The sequence below is a fragment of the Sitophilus oryzae genome, unplaced genomic scaffold (genome assembly GCF_002938485.1).
Source record: "Sitophilus oryzae breed Bouriz unplaced genomic scaffold, Soryzae_2.0 scaffold_1701_pilon_pilon, whole genome shotgun sequence".
Taxonomy (NCBI): domain Eukaryota; kingdom Metazoa; phylum Arthropoda; class Insecta; order Coleoptera; family Curculionidae; genus Sitophilus; species Sitophilus oryzae.
In genome coordinates, this window is record NW_022146393.1 from 2,138,834 (window position 1) to 2,158,872 (window position 20,039).

Below are 20,039 nucleotides of genomic sequence, written 5' to 3' on the forward strand. Positions count from 1 at the left end.
TATACATAGTTGCAAAAATGTACTGGTCTGGTACCTCTACGGGCTATTGTTCAAGCAATTTTAACCCACTAGCTAATTACTAATATCAGTATGCAAGTGGCAAATATTTAAAAATGTAATAAAAAGAAATATGGAACGTGTAAGACTGAACGTAACAAATCAATAATTAAAAAAGAATGCAAACCAAACAAGTAAATTTCATATTCATTTCATAGCAGGGGTTATTTTTTATAATATACAACCAAAGCACTGAAATAAAAATAATAAGCCTTATTAACATTTTTAAATATAAAGTTTTTCTTTTTTTAAAAATGAAACAATAAATTACCTCTAAATATGACCTAAATTCAATGCTAATAGACACCCACTGGTACTAAAAAGGGGCACTTCAAAATTTTCATGTACTTGTTTTATATACTGTGTTCTAGTAGGCCGATTTTGATGATTTTTAAGCTAAATTATTTGACTTTTTAGTATCTCTTTTTTTTATTTGAAAGTTTGAAACACCCTGTGGAGTACGTTAATGAAGCAAGGAATTTAAAAGTCATTTTTCTCAATAGCTTGTTTTTTGGTTCATCTCAAAAGCTTTTTTTTGGAGATATAAAACAAAAAACCAACCTTAAACACGTATATTTTATTTTGTTTTTTTACATGTTTTAAGATTTTTTAAAAATGTATACAGGGTGTTTCGAAAAATCTGGTCATTGATTAATCACGATCCTGCTTAAAGCGCTTGACGTAAAAAGCTGATTTTGGGGAAACGGATTGACTTTTTTTTGAAGATTGAGAGAATTTGAAGAAGGGATTTTTCAAAACTCGAATTCTAAGGGGTGAAACCACCCCTCAAATACTAGAATATTTTTTATTTAAGAACCGGGGAGTTTTTCGGAAAAAACTCTTAAACACGTATATTTTATTTTGTTTTCTTACATATTTTAAGATTTTTTAAAAATGTATACAGGGTGTTTCATAAAATATGACCATTGAGTAATCACGATTCTGCTTAAACTGCTTGACGTTTAAAGCTGATTTTTTGACAAACGGATTGACTGTGGGGTGTAGAGGTTCGATAAGGAGGGGTGTCTCGAATCTCAAATTCCAAGAGGGTGAAAACGCCCCCGCCACAATATTTGTTATTTAAAAATGGTTAGTCTTTCGAGGCTTGGACACGCAGCTAATTTATTTTGTTTTTACATATTTTGAAATTTTTTAAAAAATCATACAGGGTGTTCCAAAGTTGGGTAATTGATTAACCACGATTCTGCTTAATCTGTTTGACGTAAAAAGTTTATTTTTTGGCAAACGGATTTTTTCGAAAGTCAAATTCCAACGAGATGAAACTACCCCTCAAATATTACCAAGTTATATAATAATATCGCCATATTGTTATTTCTCATGCTGACATAAATGTGAGAAAATTTTATCCAGTTTGTATGTTAATGGAAATTCTTGCTTTGCTTTATCATCACCATTACAAATGATTAATTCGACGCGAACGTAGTCGCGGGTACACGCTAGTATTCTACCTATATAAATATTCGTTGATATGAAAAGTTTCGATATTAAAATATACGATATATACTACACCTTTCACCTAATTTTATTAACGACATGTATTTGGAAATATATTAATTTTTATGTTTAACTGGAAATTTGTAATTGGAATAATTGACGATTTTTTCCGAAAGCTATATAGAGTGAGAGGGAAAAATTCGTTACTCAAGTAAAATTGCACTAGTTATATTTAAATCGTTTTAAATTTATAATTTTCAGATTATGTAATGCTTGTAATTAAGTTATTTTCGTTTAGAAATTTGTGGCAATTAAAAATATAATCGATACGATTAAATATTTACATATAAATATTTCCATTAAAAATACAGGCTGTCTGTTAAATATAAGCCCGAGTATTTTAACTTTCTCGGGGTTTGACTCTAGAAAGAAGCAAAGGTTTTTTTAGAAAAAAAATAATTGTTCAAAATTATTTGAGAAATTTAAAAAAACTTATTAGTAGCAACATAAACACATGGCCAAAATTATTGCCATATAACGATACGTTTATTTTATTTTGGACCTAATATGATTCTTTTTATATTTTTGGAAATATTGGCTTACTACACGACTAACTAATATAAAATTAAAAATCTAAGTGCAACTAGGCTATAATTTTATTTCATAATGAGTGAAAATCAACAAAAACAAATTTCATTTTAAACAGGAAATATTGAAAACAATTTTAATAATTTCTCACAACTAATAGTCTGTATTGCCTCCTCGAGCCTCAATGCTAGCTGGGAGACGACGTGGCATGCTCTCAATTAAGTTGTCCAGAAGATGTTGAGGAATGGCTTCCCATGTTTCGCACGCAGCAATTTTAAATTCATTTAAGGTACGGGGAGATCATTCCTTAGCATGTCCCAAGCATGCTCGATCACATTCATATCTGGAGACATCGGTGACCACCACAGTTTTCTTATATACCCTCTTCCTCACAAAATTCGCAAACCGCTAAAGTGCCATGGGGAGGAGCTTTATCGTCCATGTAAACAAATTCATCCCCCACTGCCCCTCGAAATGGACGCAGAATAGGCTCTAAAACGTCTCTAAGATATTAGGCACCTGTCATTGGGGCACCAATAAAAACAAGAGGAGTTCGGGCTCCGTGCATTATACCTGCCCATACCAAAATGCTTCCCCCTTGAAACGGGATACGGGGTTGAGCTGCATTCAAGCGTGCTCGTCTTCCAGATGCTCTCCAGACCAAAGTTCATCACGAGTCTGACACTAGACCTATTCTTGTTTCATCACTAAACATGACGAAATTCCAATTAGGCTCATTTTTTCTCATCTCCTCAGCCCATTGTAGTCGCGTAATTTTGTGCTGTCAATTAAACTTCGGAACACGTAAAGGCCTCCTTAAATGTAATCCTCTGTCATGGAGTCTTCTTGCTATGGTCTTTCTTGAAACATTTACTCCTTCAAGGCGAGCTAACTCATTTTTAATAGCAGTACTAGACAACAGGGGATTGCGTCGTGCAATTAGGGATATTTTTGACGGTCTTGCACAGCAGTAGTAACTCTCTTTCTACCTCTTCCAGGCCGGTCTGTAACCTCATTTGTCTCCCTGATTTTTTTTTAATATTCGCGAAACATTGCTTTGGTTAACTCCAACAATTTCAGCTATTGCAACTTGCCGGAAGCCCTGTTGAGACAGTGTTACTATTCTGACTCTATTAAACTGCGAAATAATGTTTCTAGGCATTTTAAAGCCAAAACAATGGTGAATTTTCTTCTGAAACCCAAGAGACCAGAAATCGAAATGGGCAAGAATTTGTAATAATATTGGGTCTGAACGACAAACATTGTTTACCATATCCATTTTAACAAAAAAATGTTTATTACAGATTATCAAAGCTATGTATAAAAAAGATTCTTTAAATTTCTTTCCGTATATTTTTAAACGATATATGCAATAATTTTGGCCATGTGTGTATATAAAGTTTTAATACCTATAATGTGTTGTAGATGTTAAAAAAAACTTTTGAACTGTTAAGCTATAGATACATACACAGAAAAGTATATACCTAGTACAATATTTAAATATTAAAATCGCAATCACAGGTTACAGTCGCTGCGATTTAAAAGTCGCAATCGCAGTTTCAATTGCGAATGGAGAATCGCAGTTCTGCTCATCTCTAATTGCAACCTCCAACGGTAGCCATATTCTGCATACTTATCTGTTTATCACAGTAATCATAATTTTCTACACAATATATTAAGAAAATTAATTTTAATTATATGAGCTAACATTATTGATTCTAGAAAAACGCACCGTACTTACATTAAACACACACACACTATTTCATTTTTACAGTTACTTTGAACTAAATCCGAAATTACGAAGTATTTTCAATCAAGTTAAGTGTATATTTTATTGTCCACTTAACAGGGCGTTCAGTAAGCCAAGAGCCGCCGGCGCCGGCGCCGGTTCTCAAAATAAGCATTATTTTTCAAGATTAAATTTCAAAAGTGAAATAACTCGGGTGTTCAATATGCTTTAAAAACGGTAAATAAAAAAAGACGCCGTTAGATCGTTAAAGAAAGGTAAGGCCTCTGGCCCCGACGATTTACTTTCAGAAGTATTCCAAATTAAAGTCAGCCTGCTCACTGACCTACTTCATCCTCTTCTAGAGTCTTCATGGACCTCTAAGAACATTATTAACGCCTGGAAGGATGGCCTCATAATTAAAATTCCAAAGAAGGCCTCTGTCAGAATGTTAAAACTGGAGAGGCATTACATAGTATCCGTATAGTCATGAAACAATCATTGGAATGGAGTTCACCTTTATACCTGACATTTGTTGATTTTGAGCGTGCGTTTGATAGCCTAAAGCACCAATCTCTTTGGCCAGCCCTCAGCAGAGCTGGTATTCCGAACAAAATTGTAAGAATCACTAAGGCGCTCTATTGTGAGGGTCAATGTGTAGTCTTGCATAAGGGTTAACGAAGTGAATCCATCAACATTCGGAATGGGATGAGGCAGGGTTGCGTCCTGTCGTCATTTCTTTTTAATATCCTCTTAGATGATATTCTAAAGACGATGGTGGGCTCCCTTTAGAATATTAAAAGCCACCCCTCACCATACCTGTATATGTAGAATGTATAGGAGGGGGGTTAATCACCACGATCCTACAGATCTATTGTGCTCCCTTTCTTGAGCTATAACTCATCATATAGTCTTACGGCTTTGACAAAAGCCAGTATATGAGACAGTTTTATAGAGGTTTGTTCTCCATCGCCGATATCAGTCGTACCAAAGTTTATGGCAGGAATGGTTGTCGTCTCGGCGAAGTCACTGATGAGGAGTTTTCCCATTTTCTCCAAAGAATCTGCATTCGCCGTTGTGCCTCAATCTACTGAAATGTTCGTTGAGGAGACAGTGTCCTGTTAAATACCGCATGGCGATCTTGTGCCACGCGTCGTGGAAGATGGTTCTTACTTTCATCAAGGAAAACCTTTGATTTTTCACGATCCTAAGTTCTAAGAAATTTCTTCGGGTGTCATTAGGCTTTAGAACAGGGAAATCTCGGTACCGAAAGTACCGGGAATTCCAGGTTCTTTTGAGACATCAAAGAACCGGGACTCGAAATTATTAATTCCCGGTTCTTTCGGTACTTTCGGGACTCGGTAATAATAATTAAAAACTAATTTTTGTTACGTGCGAAAGACTTTTGATAACTTCTAGCGGTCGAAATCAAAGTCTTCTAAATAAGTAGTGATGCTATCTCTTAGTGTTCTTATTTTGAAGTTTCTATAATGTTTATTAGCAATTATTGAAGATTAAATATGTTATTTTATTATTTAGTATAATATTGCTGAATGTATTGGTTTCTTTTTTTTTATGACACTTATGACATTTGGGGGATTCCCATTGCAGATTACGGACGGAGTGTTCCAGGTTCTTGAGTTCCGCTTTAAATTGGTTTCCACTTGGGAAGCAGAACGGGTCTGGTCCAGTTAGTGGAGTCTTCGCTCCTTTTCTAGCTAGATAATTTGTTTTTACATTGTCTTCCATCCCTTTGTGTGCTGGCACCCAGAGTAGGAATACTTTATTATATTAAGTGATAAGTGACACTAATCTACTAATATACTATTAAAAAAAGACTGTTTTGAAACTTTAAGTGTAATAGCATTTATTTCAAGTTGCGCCATAGTAAAATAATTTCATATTTCATGATATAAGTAGGTAAATCGGGTATTTCTTGCATAGATATTGATTGGCACAAACATGCGAAGTTGTGAAATTTAATAAATAATTAATGATATAAAAATAATATATAATAATGACTTAATTATGTATATACAAGTTTTAAAATGACATAAATTAATTCATAAAAATAGGTATATACCTAGTTTAACAAAATTTAAAAATCGATTATATGTATTACATAGAAAAATGTTTTGGCAAATAAATATAAAAAATGAAGTATTTTAAATATATCAAAAAGTAAATTAACTAATTATACGTCATTATTTTTACTTCAGACACCTCGCATATAAGTACCTAATTCTGTTGAAACATTCAATGACAATTTCGAATAAAATGTTGAAAACAGAAAATTGTCAACGACAAAACTAATTACACTTATACCTATAGGTGTAATAATTAATACAATAGGCACTTTGGAAAAATTCAAACAATGCAATATTATTACCTAAACAAAATAGAAACTAATATAGGTATACTGATGAAAAATAAAACAAACAACAAATTAATGTTAAGCAAACGACAAGTTCGATGCTTACAGTTCTTTGACTTCTTTTTTTCTTTTGTACGTTCATTCTCAGAGGTTACATAAGAACAGTTACATTTAGTAAGCAGGTCAAGGTGACTGAGTGATCTCCCACAAAATATCTTCGAATTTATGAACAAATGTACCAAGTTTAAATAATTTAAGCTTATTTTCATTTAATTTGAGTTTTATAATTTGGTCGACCCCAGAAACTCGTCTATGAGGTTTTTTTTTTCGCGAAAATATTTTTTTTGGAAAATTTGAAATTTTTTAAAAACATTTTTGGAATTTTTTTGTTAAAAATCATAATATCTTCATAATACAGGGTGGTCCGAACTGAATTCCGGAAACTTCGGCAGCATATTCTGCAGATAAAAATAAGTAAAAAAGTTCGTCAATTGTATGTCCTAAAATGCTTAGTTTCGGAGATACAGGGTGTAGAAGTTTCAGTTTTATTTCAATTTTTTCGAAATAATTTCTGAAGTAACGTCAATATTTGAATGAAAATTGGTGTCTGAGAGTTTTTTGACATGAAAAATTTGATTTTGATGTCAATATGACTCCTACTAGTAGAGGGCGCCACCTACACACTTTTTAATTGATTTGAAAAGTAATAATTTTTCGTCCGAACCTGTATAAAACTACTGAGTAAAAAATATACATTTACGACGTTTTTTACGTAAAAAAGGTCTCCTGGTAAAAATCTCTACAAGTAACAGTTTTCAAAATATTTGGAGAATCGAAATTATCAATACCTTTCATTATTGACATAAATTAAACATATGTTGACTAAATAGTTATTAGACTGAAATCATAAATTTGAAATATTTTTGTGCCAAAAGTTTAATAGAAACTGTTTTATCATCATTTTTTGCAGAAAAATTGATCATTAATTAAAAAAAAATAAAAATTTCCCAAATTTATTATTTTTCAGTGAAATAACCTGAAATAACTATCTACTCAACGTGTTTATTTTTCGTCAATAATGACATGTATTGACTATTTCCATTCTAAATATCTTGAGAAAGAGATATTTTTTGCGTGAAAAGTCACAGAGATGTATATTTTTTTCCTCGATAGTTTTATACAGGTACGGATAAAAAGTTATGACGCTTCAAAACAGTTAAAATACATGTAATGTAATAGCGATTCTTTTTTTTTTGTTCTTTTGGAAATTTTCGAAGTAAAATATATTTAAAATATGTATATTATAAATAAATATCATAATATAAAAAATATATTACAAGTAAAATATATTTTAAATATATTTAAAATATATTATAGTAAAATATATTTAAAATATATCATTCTCCGCTATATTGGAGTTAACTTGAAAAACGGGAAAGAGAAATATATATAATATGTTTTTTTTTATCGAGATCTATCAGTATCTACACCCTGTATATAGATCTCGTTATAAAAGAAAGTGGCTGTGTTATGCTTGACGTCAATTTAACAAATCTGTCAATTGTCAAAGAGCAGCCGTAATATTTATGTCATTTATTTTTGTATGTTTTTTTTATTTTAAATTTTGATTATTCGCTTCTTTGATTTACATATATTCGAAAAAATATGATCATTTACTGTCATATTTATTTTCTATATCCCTTTATTTTACGAACAATAATTATTATTATTTCCAAGACAAATAATGTGAAATAGAATAAAAAAAGATCCATTATCGGTATTTTGCATATAAAATATGGGTCGAGGATGGTAAATAAAACGTTTCGAAAAAACGAAGAGAATGTGCGAACCTTCATCAAACTTTCCGTTCAGTTGCAGTTTTTTTCAAAAGGTTTATTTATCTAATCATACAATGTAACAGAATATACAAGGTGTCCCAATATTCCGTGGACATAGAACTACTACGAGTGAAAATAAGTTCATTGTATATAATTTACCTCTATATACAAAAGTGCTTCGTCTGTCCGTTAGAGGGCATCAAAAAAAAATGAACACATTTTTGAACACAAGATATTTTAACCCTCAACCGGAGTGGTGGAATTTTGTACCGCTTATGGCGTCCAATGTACCCCAATTTTTTTGCAGTTAAAAATACATGATGAAGGGATTATAAAAAGCTTGTTATTTTAACACTGTATACAATATATTCAAACTTGTGAACAAACAATTTTATTAATTTTCAACAAATTAATAAGAATGGACACAAAAATAACGTAAAATGCATTTTTTAGGAATTATTTTTAAAAACATTTTTATTTTATGATTTTTCCGTATTATTAAAAGTACAAACAACTGAAATGTGAAGCTAAAGTAATAAACCCCCATAAATTATTTTAAAGAAAACTGCGAACCTTGAATGTACATAACTTTTTCAAATACAGTCCATACTAATATAGGATCTACAGTTGCCGCACATGGATCGTGCACATTTGATTCACGAGTTTTTTGTTTTTTGCCATTTCTTCGTTGACATATGGTTGACATTATTTATCTATGGTTGACATATACCACATATCTATCTTTTTTGGTATTGCTTATTCAATTTTCTCTCTTCTAAGTATAAGAGATTCAGAATCGGAGTTATGGTTACTCTTCGGAGAAAATCTCACTTAAGTCTCTTTCACTTAAGTCTTCATCTCACTTAAGTCTCTTTAAGTTCATCAAACCACTCAATTAATGCTTACTCAAAATTAGCGTCCCAGTGAGGCACACTTTTTAGACTACCCACCATCCTAATAATGAAACATTCTTGGCGTGGTGGTGCCACACAGACCCCTATGAAACTTTAGTCCCCGCTGGTAGGAACAATACTTGATAAAATCAAGTGCGCTTTTAACAGTTGCATATTGGTATCCTAACTTAAAGGTAAATGACCCTAACTCAAGCGTAAACATTTTACAGAGGTTTAAATACTGCTTGGGGTCCGCTTTGGGTCCGCTAGACCCCACCACACCAGTTGAGGGTTAAGAATCGATATTCCGATTTGAATAAGATTATCTAAAAAAATAAAAAAATATAGTAGTGAGCCACTTCTGAGACGCACCCGGTATATTGTTCTAGTTTATAGCCTTAAAGCAACTACTAGTTCTTAAAACATATTACAGGTCATGTATAGTATAAAGAACAGTTTTAATAATATTAAACTTACCAGAATAAGAAGACCTGGAAGTTTCCAGTAATTTAAACGTGAAAGGTATATGAACCTTCATCATATTCATTTGCGGTATCCTAGGTTGCATCTGATGATGCAGTGACGTAGGAAATACGAATTCTTCTCCATGGACTCGGAGTACGACAATATTTCTGAAGAAAAAATAAAAAAAACGAAATTAGAGTGAAAAATTATTCTAATTATCATAACTTAATTATAATGATCCGATCAAAAATTTCCATACAATGTTAATTAATTTTTTATACAATTTTATTTTACAAATTTTTATTTATAACCTATCCATAATATTATAGTTAATTACAAATCACAGTTCTATATTTTTTTTCCAAATTTAATAATAATTTGGATAATAATAGTTACTTAAAAAAACATTAGTTTATTTTACAATTACATTTTATGTTAATATATATTTTTTAAGAAATTTTAATTTTACTATTTTATTTTTTTAACTAATTATAGTAATTTATTTTTAACTATAATAATTTTTATATTTCTTAACATTAATTATTATATCTATTAAAATTATTCAATCTGAAACCCAGTAATGGTATTTCAGTCAGTCAGTTATTATACAGGATTTTTTATAAAAATATATCTGCCTAAATTCACTTCATTCCAGACATTATTAATTAAACTAAAAAGAAATAACACCGTATACACAGATTGACCTTTTCCTACCGAGAATATTTTTTTAATTTTATATACCGGGTGGCATATTTGTAAACGACGTCCATGATCGCGATTCGGTTCTAAGCCGAACGGTACCGCGTAAACAGCATACGATATCGCAAATTCGTCTGGTAAATAGCATCCGTGATTCTAAATTTTAACTGCCTTAACACCTCTTATAAACACCAGACGATATCGCGAAATGTATTAATGCGTTGCTCGTAATCAGCATTCAGATTCGCAAATTTTGTTTGACAACACAAATTAATAGAGCTAAAAATAAAAAAAAGGGTTTTCTTCAAGCGGCCACCTCTTCCAATAACAACCACGCATATTGCTGCTTAACTTTGGTGATCGTGCTGTTGATTCATAAAAATGTCGATTATTTTATTAATTATTATAGAGGGCATAAACTAAAACCTAAAATCGTGTGTCCAGAAATCGAGAAAAAATAGATTCCCAGATAACACTATTTTATGTTCATCCAACTTACATACGTATGCAAATTACTTAAAACAAAATAGAGATATAATATATTTTCCAGAGAACTCAATATAAATTTCTAATACCTAACTTTTCTTAAAAAAGGTGTGTCCTTAACTATAAAAAATATTCAAGAAGGAACTAAGTTTCTTCTTGATCTTCTTGTACTAGAAAAAGTCAAATTTTACATGCAAAAAAACTACACAAAGTGTAGTTTTTATTTTAGATTTTCGAAGTAAAGCTGATCATTCTTTAAGCATGGGGTAAAATGTCCTGCAAACTCAAAACATTCTGTAACTTTATTGAAGCCATGTTTTGGTTTCGATTTATAATCTGTTTTTTTAAGTTAATTTGTTTGGAGTAATAAACTCTTATAAAGTCTGCAACTTACCTCAATTTCTTCCTTTTTAACGAAATGTGTTGTAATAATTTTTTTATCTATTAACTTATACAGGGTGCTACAAATTCGAGGTACGAGCATTGGTATCTCGGTAACCGTAAGATACGAACACGGTTAAATTGGGGCAAAGTTGCGCTTTGGGGTGTTCACCAAGATGTAATCAAAAAAGTTTTTAAAATTTCAAGGATTGCTGAGTTCTTTGGAAAAACTGATTTTTTTTAAAATTAATTTAATTTTTTCCTGTCGTTACTTTTTTGAAAATCAAAAATTAATTGCACATTCTCATAGCCACTTTATTAGGACTATCTGATAGTATTTTTAGATTTTCAAAATAATAATGTAATTATACATAAATAAATTTTCCTCGCGGTCAACCCTACGGACCCGGGTAGGCCTGTTCCAAAAACCGGAACACCGTTTTAACACCGGTGTTGGGATGACACCGGTGGCCAAATATAGGCTCTCCGGTGTTCCGGTGTCGACACCGACAGCGGTGTTCATTTCGATACCCGTGTTCATCTACAACACCGGTAGTCATCTCTACACAGGTGTTCATCTCCACACCGGTGTTGGTCTTGACACCGGTGTGCATCTCGATACCGGTTTTGATATCGACACCGGTGTTTTAGTAAACGGATTAAAAAAGAAATAATGTTAATTAATAAGTTCAAAATAAACCTGATAATAATAATGTAATGCTTATTTTTATCGTTTTCTAAACCACACCGACTGTACCTTAAAGCTTTCAAATTTATCCATTTATATATACAGGGTGAGTTTCCTACAATGTTCTCTATGGGTATCTCGGAAACTACTGGAGATAGAGTGTCGATTAAATGGGGAAAGAATTGCAGTTTTGTGGGGTCACAAACATGCGCCTTTCAGATTTCTGAAAAAGTTTATGGCTTACTAGATATTTCGAAAAAAACAAATTTTGGCTATTTCAAAAATTGTCCCTAATTCCATTATAATCTATATTAGACAAAAAGTTTTCAAATAAAAGTTGTAGATAATCACATCCTTAATGAGACTGTGTCCACCGTTTTTTTCTAAAGCCTGTCATTTTTGACATATGACACAAACATATGTTTTTTTTAAATGGGAACCATAGTTGGCCATGAGTTCAAAAAAGCGCTATTTTTTAAGCTTTTCAGTGATATAAGCTATAATATGTTTCTTTCGAACAATTACTGAGTTATAGCCAATTCTTATCATTTTTAAACAATTTCACTTAGTTAGCCATGGGAACAAGTTCAATCGTCGTTGCTCTCAGTAATGTGAAACTGTCACATCCAAACTTTGTAAATTAAAATAAACAAAAATTGTAAATATGAATTTTTCAAATGAAGAAAAGCGTGTAGGATTATTGGTTCAACTTTTCTTGGCCATACATTTTCGAGGATACGTTGACCGGTTAACGTTACTTACGTTTTTTTAGAAAAGTTAAATTTAGATACTCGCGCATCAATAGAGTGGTTCCAACCTTGTTCCAACATTGCTTTCATTATGACACTCCCCCTCATAATGAAAGAAATGTTAAAAGTTATTTATATCATAATTATGCAAAGTCAGGGATAGGAAGAGGTGGACTAATTGCATAGGCCTCCTCGATCACCTGACCAATCCATTTTAGATTTTTTTATGCTGTATGGCTAACAAGGTTTACAAAAGAACTTACCAATTAAGAGAGGCATCATGCAAGCATGAATTAGGAGAGGAGAAGTTTATTAAAATCGACCGGCCGTTCTGTGGAAAAAGCTTGTAATTCAGTTTTAAAAAGATGCATTTTATGCACTCAAAACGATTAGATGGTGGTTTTTGAACATTTGCTAAAATAATTTAACTTAAAGTATATGTAGTGATATTAGTTTTTTAAGTTTTATTTTGTGTAAGGTAAATTGTAAAGAACCGTTTAATAAAATATTCTGTCTTTTTATAAGTTATAAATCATAACAGAATAAAATAACATGCCAACTAAGTGAAATTAGCCAAGAAAGATAAGAATGGGCTATAACTCAGTAATTTTTCGAAAATAAACGTATTATAGCTTATATCGCTGAAAAGCTTAAAAAATGGCGCTTTTTATGAAGTCATGGTCAACTATGGTTTCCATTTAAAAAAACATATGTTTGTGTCATATGACTCATATGTCAAAAATGACAGGCTTTAGAAAAAAACGGAGGACACAATCTCATTAAGGATGTGATTATCTACAACTTTGATCTGAAAAGTTTTTCTCTAAAATAGATTATAACGGAATTAGACACGATTTTTAAAATAGCAAAAATTTGTTTTTTTTTCGAAATATCAAGTAAGCCTTTCAGGTAAGCCCAAGCGAACTTTTTCAAAAATCTGAGAGGCGCATATTTATGACCCCACAAAACTGCAATTCTTTCCCCATTTAACCGACTCTCTATCTCCAATAGTTTATTTTTATAAGTATTTATTTTAAGTAAGTATTCGCACACCATCAGCTGTGCGAAATACGAAAAGTAGTTTCTCAAAGGAACGCTGGTCAAAAAAATTCCTGTTTGGATATCTGATCATAAACCCTTCAGGCCAACCAAGCAATTGTCCTCAGAAAATAAAATAACTAGCAACATCCATTCCTTCCGCCTTACTTAAAGTATCCATCGTTTTAGTAAAGTTTATTTCTCTGGCTTGAAAGTAAGCACCAGAATTAATTCTGCAAAGTAATGTACAAGGTGTTGACAAACTTTTTTATTATAGCAAGCATATTTAAATATCTTTAAATATCTCAAAAACCAAAGCTTATAAACAGGGGTGGACGGGGAAGTGGAAACCGGCCCGGGAAAAACAGGCAACCGGCCCAAATCCACAAAAATAAAAACGAAGAAATATATTTTATTTATTAATATATAAGTAAGGGTGTTTTTCGCTGGTGCGAAAAAGCTCTTTTGCATCCGGTTTAAAAAAAATTAAACTGTCTTGATCAAAATTTTCGTAAAGACCAATATTGGGTCAGACATCTGAATTTTTACTACAAAAGGGCTCAGTTTTACAGGGTTCTACTACTTTATTTCCATGCTCGATAATGGTAATTTGATCTTGAATAGGCTACGATTTTGAGAAAATTTAAGACTTCCTGATTCATACAATTCACCTGACCCAATCCTCTGTGAAACACATTACTTTTAGCTTTTCGGGTATATACTTTCTTACACATTGTAGAAAGAAATTCTCTTTTCTGCTACAGCTGCAGCCTCCTTGTGTACACGTGTTTTTAACTGAATGAACCGCGGTCGCCATTAAAACTGCAGCCTAACTATATAATAACCTAAAAAATGGTTATTATATAGTTCTTATCACGAAACTTTTCCTCTATACTTTTCTATATTTGGCATCTTGTATGATAATGCGCGAAAAAAACCTAGGCAATACCTGGGCAGTGGATTCAAATAAGAAGATTTGGATTTTCGAGACATATTAATATTTTATTATCTAATCTAGTTTAAACCTTATTTAACTCTTCTCTGCTGTCTCAGCAATTTTTAGCAAATTCATTTTAGCAACATTTTAAACAACAATTTAGACTTGGCTTTTAGTTCTCAGACTTGGCTTGTTCTCAGACTTGACTTGGCTCCGTCCCCAATTCAAGCCAAACATAGATATCTTTTCTCCGCCAACCGCAGACTTCGCGTCAAATTCGTGTACCTTTTCACAAAGGGGAGCTCGAAAAATATTGCATCGAGGCTCCCAGTTGTCAATCTGCCCTACCGTATTCTTAGTATACATTTAGATCGAGACTATTTAAATTTACCTAATGCTATTCATTCTTTTTTTTTGCTGCCAGTCAGTCATATTTATTACTTATTAATAAAAGAATAGTGGGTAAAACTATACAGGGTGAGTCTTAAATAAGTGCAAATATTTTCGGGGGTGGTATATTTCGACCCCAGGAACACGTCTATGAGGTTTTTTACAAAAAAAAATGTTAAAAATCGAGCATTTTCTTTTAAATTTTCCTGTATATTTTAGAAAACTTTTTAGAACTTCCTCTTCACCGTAAATTTTCCCACGGTATAGTTTCTTAATCTCTGATATTACGGCACTAAAAGAGATGCAAATACAGAAAAATTGAGGTGGCTCAAATTTTTTTAAAAATAAATATATTTTTTCCAAACTTTAATAACTCGATTGGACTAATTTGAAAATCGATAAAGAGTGTTACGTTTTTCGTCGGTTCCGTGTGGATAGAAAGTCACAATTTATTTAAACACTATTTATTTAACACTAATTAACAAAAACAATAACGATAAAAGACTTATAGAACTATTTACAAACGATTTATAACTAAGAATTTATTTTGAATTTTAGCGCGTCAACTGCACTGGTATATTTATAACTGCCCCCTGTATTCCACGGCCGCCGGCTTTTATACCGGCAGGTAAAGAACTCTAGAATTGTCCATAGATCGTTAGGTGCGTAGAGAAGGTTTTCGAATGTTCTCGTATGTACTCGTCCATTCCAGTGGGACTCGATTCTTCTCGAACGAATGAATCATTGCGGTGTCTATGCGATGTTAAGGTCATCCGAGGGCGGGCCATATTGTGAGGTTAGGTCGAGTCCACACCGGCCCGCAACACTGCCCCTTCTTAGGTACATGCTCGTCCCGAGATGTATACGGTGAATGAAGGTATTTGCAAAGCTGGCCCCTGGTACATTGCGAAGTCTGGTAGAAATAGCAGTCTACAGTTTTCTCTCCCGATCTCAGCTTTGGGTTGTAGCAGCAAACGAGGATCTCGATTCCCGTAAATCTGAACAAGACTTCAATCATGTTCCGGATTGTACGCCAACTCAAACCATCGAGTCCACACGCCAGCTTCGGAATGGCTAATCGTGCAATGTTGTTGTTTAGCAGGGCTTCTCTCAGTTCAATCAGGGTCTTCCATAGATTGAGATAAGTCGGCTTACTCGGGGACCATTCCTTGGTGACCAGGTAGAAGATGTGCCTTGCTTGACCATGTGCATTGTCGGTTAGCCTCAAGACGCTTCCAACCTCTGGATCCTGTCGGCGTAGTTCTCCGACACGCCCAAACTTCTCATTGAACGTCGCAGCGATTCCTCTGGACATCCGCAAATCTCGAGCCACACAATGAGCGAGCGAATAATCAGGAGGCACGGAAAAGAGGTCTCGTTGATCTTCTTTGGTTACACCATAGCGAGCCTTCTCACTGCTGTTGTATCGGGCCATGAAATCGTCAAAGGACATCTCCGAATCAGGGGGATCAAAGCTGCAGGTTCTCACGGTCCCAGCACGATCTTCTATTTCGCCTTGGTAGGGGCTCAAACGGTTGAAATGGACTACCCTCGGTTTTCCTTTTGGCAATTTTCTGATACGGTATACGACGTCATTAATTCTATCCATGACTTCGTATGGCCCTTCCCACGAGGATTGTAGCTTCGGAGATAACCCACGACGTCTCTGCGGGTTATATAGCCACACCAACTTCCCTGGTTGGTATCCTCCATGCTCAGCTTGAATGTCGTAGTGTTCCTTCATTCGGTCACTAGCACTTTGAATATTTAGGCGGACTCTCTGATGAATGTCGTCCATCCTTTGACGTAGTGTGTGGACATAATCTTCTCCGGCGACTTCTTCTCCCGGTCGGCAACCAAATTTCAGATCACAGGGTAGGCGCACTTCCCGTCCCATAACGATGCTGGCTGGAGTTTGCCCTGTAGATTCTTGGACGGATGAACGGTAGGCCAACAGGAACAGGTGAAGAAATTTGTCCCAGTCTCTTTGGTGGTCAGAGACTACTTTGGCCAGATAACGGTTGATAGTTCTGTTCATGCGTTCAACCATCCCATCGGATTGTGGATGTAGAGCAGTCGTCCTGGTCTTGCGGATGTTCAGGACTTCACAGACGCCTTGGAACAGATTGGACTCAAAGTTTCTTCCCTGATCTGAATGAAGCTCCATGGGAACACCAAACCTGCAGATCCATTCTTTAACAAGGGCATCAGCAATCGTGGACGCTTCTTGATTTGGCAACGCGTAGGCCTCGACCCATTTGCTGAAGTAATCCATTACTACCACAATGTATTTGTTGCCATCGTTCGTCTCCGGGAAAGGACCAGCCACGTCGATCGCTATTCGTTCGAAGGGACTACCAACATTGTACTGGCGCATAGGGGCTTTACCACGCTTTTGTGGCCCATTAATGGCTGCGCAAATGTCACATTTCTTACACCAGGCCCTCACATCTTCTTTGCAGTTCACCCAGTAGAACCGTTCACGCAGCTTGCCAAGTGTCTTGGTAACACCAAGATGTCTCCGCTGGTTCCATTGTGAACTTCCTCCAAGACTTCTGGGACCCTCTTCTTTGGAATGACGATCTGCCTTCTCTTCTTGTTGTCCCTCCGGTCTCTCGATCACACGGCGAAGTAGTCCGTTATCTATTACCAAGGAATTCCACTGGGCCCAGTACGACTTTACGTTCGGCGAATATCTGCAAACTTCTTCCCACGTTGGTCTCTGGTCCGCGTTTTTCCAGTTAATCACCAAGCCCAACTCTGGATCACTGATTTGATCATTTGCAAGATCTTCGGTTTGCCAACTACCACCAACCACAGTCGTCCTTAAGACTTTCACTTCTTTCTCTTCTTTGCAACGATTTCCCATCTGTCCGCAATTCCAACAGCGAATCGGTCCCCCCTTCTTACTCATATACTGATCCAGTACTTTCCGCACAATCCTTTCCACTTTGGAATCGTCGGAACTCTCCTCAACAGCCCGTACAAATCCTAGAGACCTAGAGCATTCTTTCGCGGCCTCAAATTCCAGGGCACGTGCTAGGGCATCTCCCAAATGCGTTGGATGAGCTAAAAGAAGTGTTTGCCTTGTCTCGTTGTCACATAAACCATCAATAAAAGCCTGTACTTTTAAGCGCTCCATAACATTTTCGGGCATAGCAGGGTACGCAAGGCGAACGAGGCGGGCTACGTCGGCTTCAAACTCCTGCAGAGACTCATTTGACTTTTGAATGCGATTTTTTAGCTGGGAATGATAGACATGTTCCAAATGAGCTTGGCCGTACCTCATTTCTAAATGTCGTACCAATTGCTGATAATCTCCCTGTTCCGATGGTACAATGTCTGCAGGATATCAGTCGCATCTTCTCGCAGTGCGACAGTCAAAGCGGTAGCCTTTTTCAGCGATTGTCCATCCGTTCGCTCTCGCAGCGGCCTCAAACTGGCAAAAATAATTGGCCCAAGCGGTTTTTCCGTCAAACTGTGGAGGCTTAATAACTGACTTTGAGATATACTTATTTTCGACTAGTTTCGGTGCCTCCGATGTTTCTTGACATTTTGGTGAATTGGCCTTTTCTATTTCTTGTTTTAAAATTTCGATTTTTCTATTTACATCTTCCTCAATCTCCGTTATTTTGTCTTGTAGTTCCGTAGAATTTTCTATAATCTTATTGTTTAAACTTTCTTCTAAATTAAGTATTTTGTCATTGAAACTGGCTTGTAGATCTTTAGAATTTTCTATGATTTTATCCTCTAAAATATTAATTAAATCCTGGGAATTTTCCATAATTTTATCTTTCAAACTGTCTTCTAATTTTTGAGAGTTTTCCGTCATTTTAGCTTCTAATTTTTGTAGGCACGAGTCAAGGTCACCTTCGAACTCAAAGCAAAATGTGTCCGGATCCTCGCCTTCCTCCCTCAAAACGTCTCTCAGTCTAGTTTGCAAAATGCTTTTCTTTCCATCTGTCTCGCACTCTCTCTCCAATATGGATTTCAGTTCGACACTTTCAAGTCTTTCAACAATTTCTTCGGAGCCATTGTTAGTCTTTTTTATTTTTCTAGTCTATCACACACGCCACACCTGACACCAATTGTTACGTTTTTCGTCGGTTCCGTGTGGATAGAAAGTCACAATTTATTTAAACACTATTTATTTAACACTAATTAACAAAAACAATAACGATAAAAGACTTATAGAACTATTTACAAACGATTTATAACTAAGAATTTATTTTGAATTTTAGCGCGTCAACTGCACTGGTATATTTATAACTGCCCCCTGTATTCCACGGCCGCCGGCTTTTATACCGGCAGGTAAAGAACTCTAGAATTGTCCATAGATCGTTAGGTGCGTAGAGAAGGTTTTCGAATGTTCTCGTATGTACTCGTCCATTCCAGTGGGACTCGATTCTTCCCGAACGAATGAATCATTGCGGTGTCTATGCGAATATATTTGCACTTATAGACACACCTTGTATAATAAAAATTTTCAAACCGAACAAACAACAGATGACTATTAAAATTTATAAGTGTCCCAGAGAAAGACATTTTATAATAGTTATTTTACAAATTGGTGTTTATGTTTAAAATCAACTGACGATTATACTGATGCAAACTGATTAGTTAGTTATGGAGTCACTAAGGATCTTATGTCACTTTAGTTAAAAGATTAACCATTTAATTTTCGCTAATCCAATCTTTTTTTGAGCTCTGATCGAGACCGGCCCACCGGCCCAACTTTCCACCGGCTCACCGTTTTCCCATATGGCCCATCCACCCCTGCTTATAAACATATTAAACCCTTATAATAAATGCCTTATTTTATATCCAAGAATCCAAAAATGAAATAAAATACCGGATGTTCCATAAGAAAAAATATATAACTTTGGTATGGATCTTAGTTCTGGCACACCCTGTAGATTTCAAAATAATTTTAAATTATGCACATTGCCTTCCCACATATGCCCACAAAATATTTTGTTTCTACATCTTTCCGTTTTCGTATAATCAACCGAGGCGAATGAGGTGCGCCATCCTGTATACATTAAATTAGATTTTTTGATATAGAGTGGTTCTCTTCTGATCTCTAGATTACATTCTCCAGTCCTACCTTTTTCAAAAAGTCTAATAATTTGGAGACTAAACCCTCCTTCTCTTTGTCAATGACTTATATGCCTAATACAATGAACAGTACATTTAGCAGACTGGCGATCTGACATAAAATGTGTTTCTGTCGTTTCTTCTTTAGATTGACAAAATCTGCACGTGACTTCGTCTG

General features: G+C 34.5%; 1 protein-coding gene across 1 annotated transcript in view; it reads right to left on the reverse strand.

Annotated features, from left to right (window-relative positions):
- Positions 1-20,039, reverse strand: part of LOC115881181 (cell growth regulator with RING finger domain protein 1-like) — an 82,891-nt gene that overhangs the window by 43,920 nt on the left and 18,932 nt on the right. Inside the window, exon 2 of the mRNA XM_030898576.1 lies at positions 9,409-9,563. Within this exon, the coding sequence (XP_030754436.1) occupies positions 9,409-9,563 (155 nt within the window). The remainder of the gene's footprint in view (positions 1-9,408; positions 9,564-20,039) is intronic.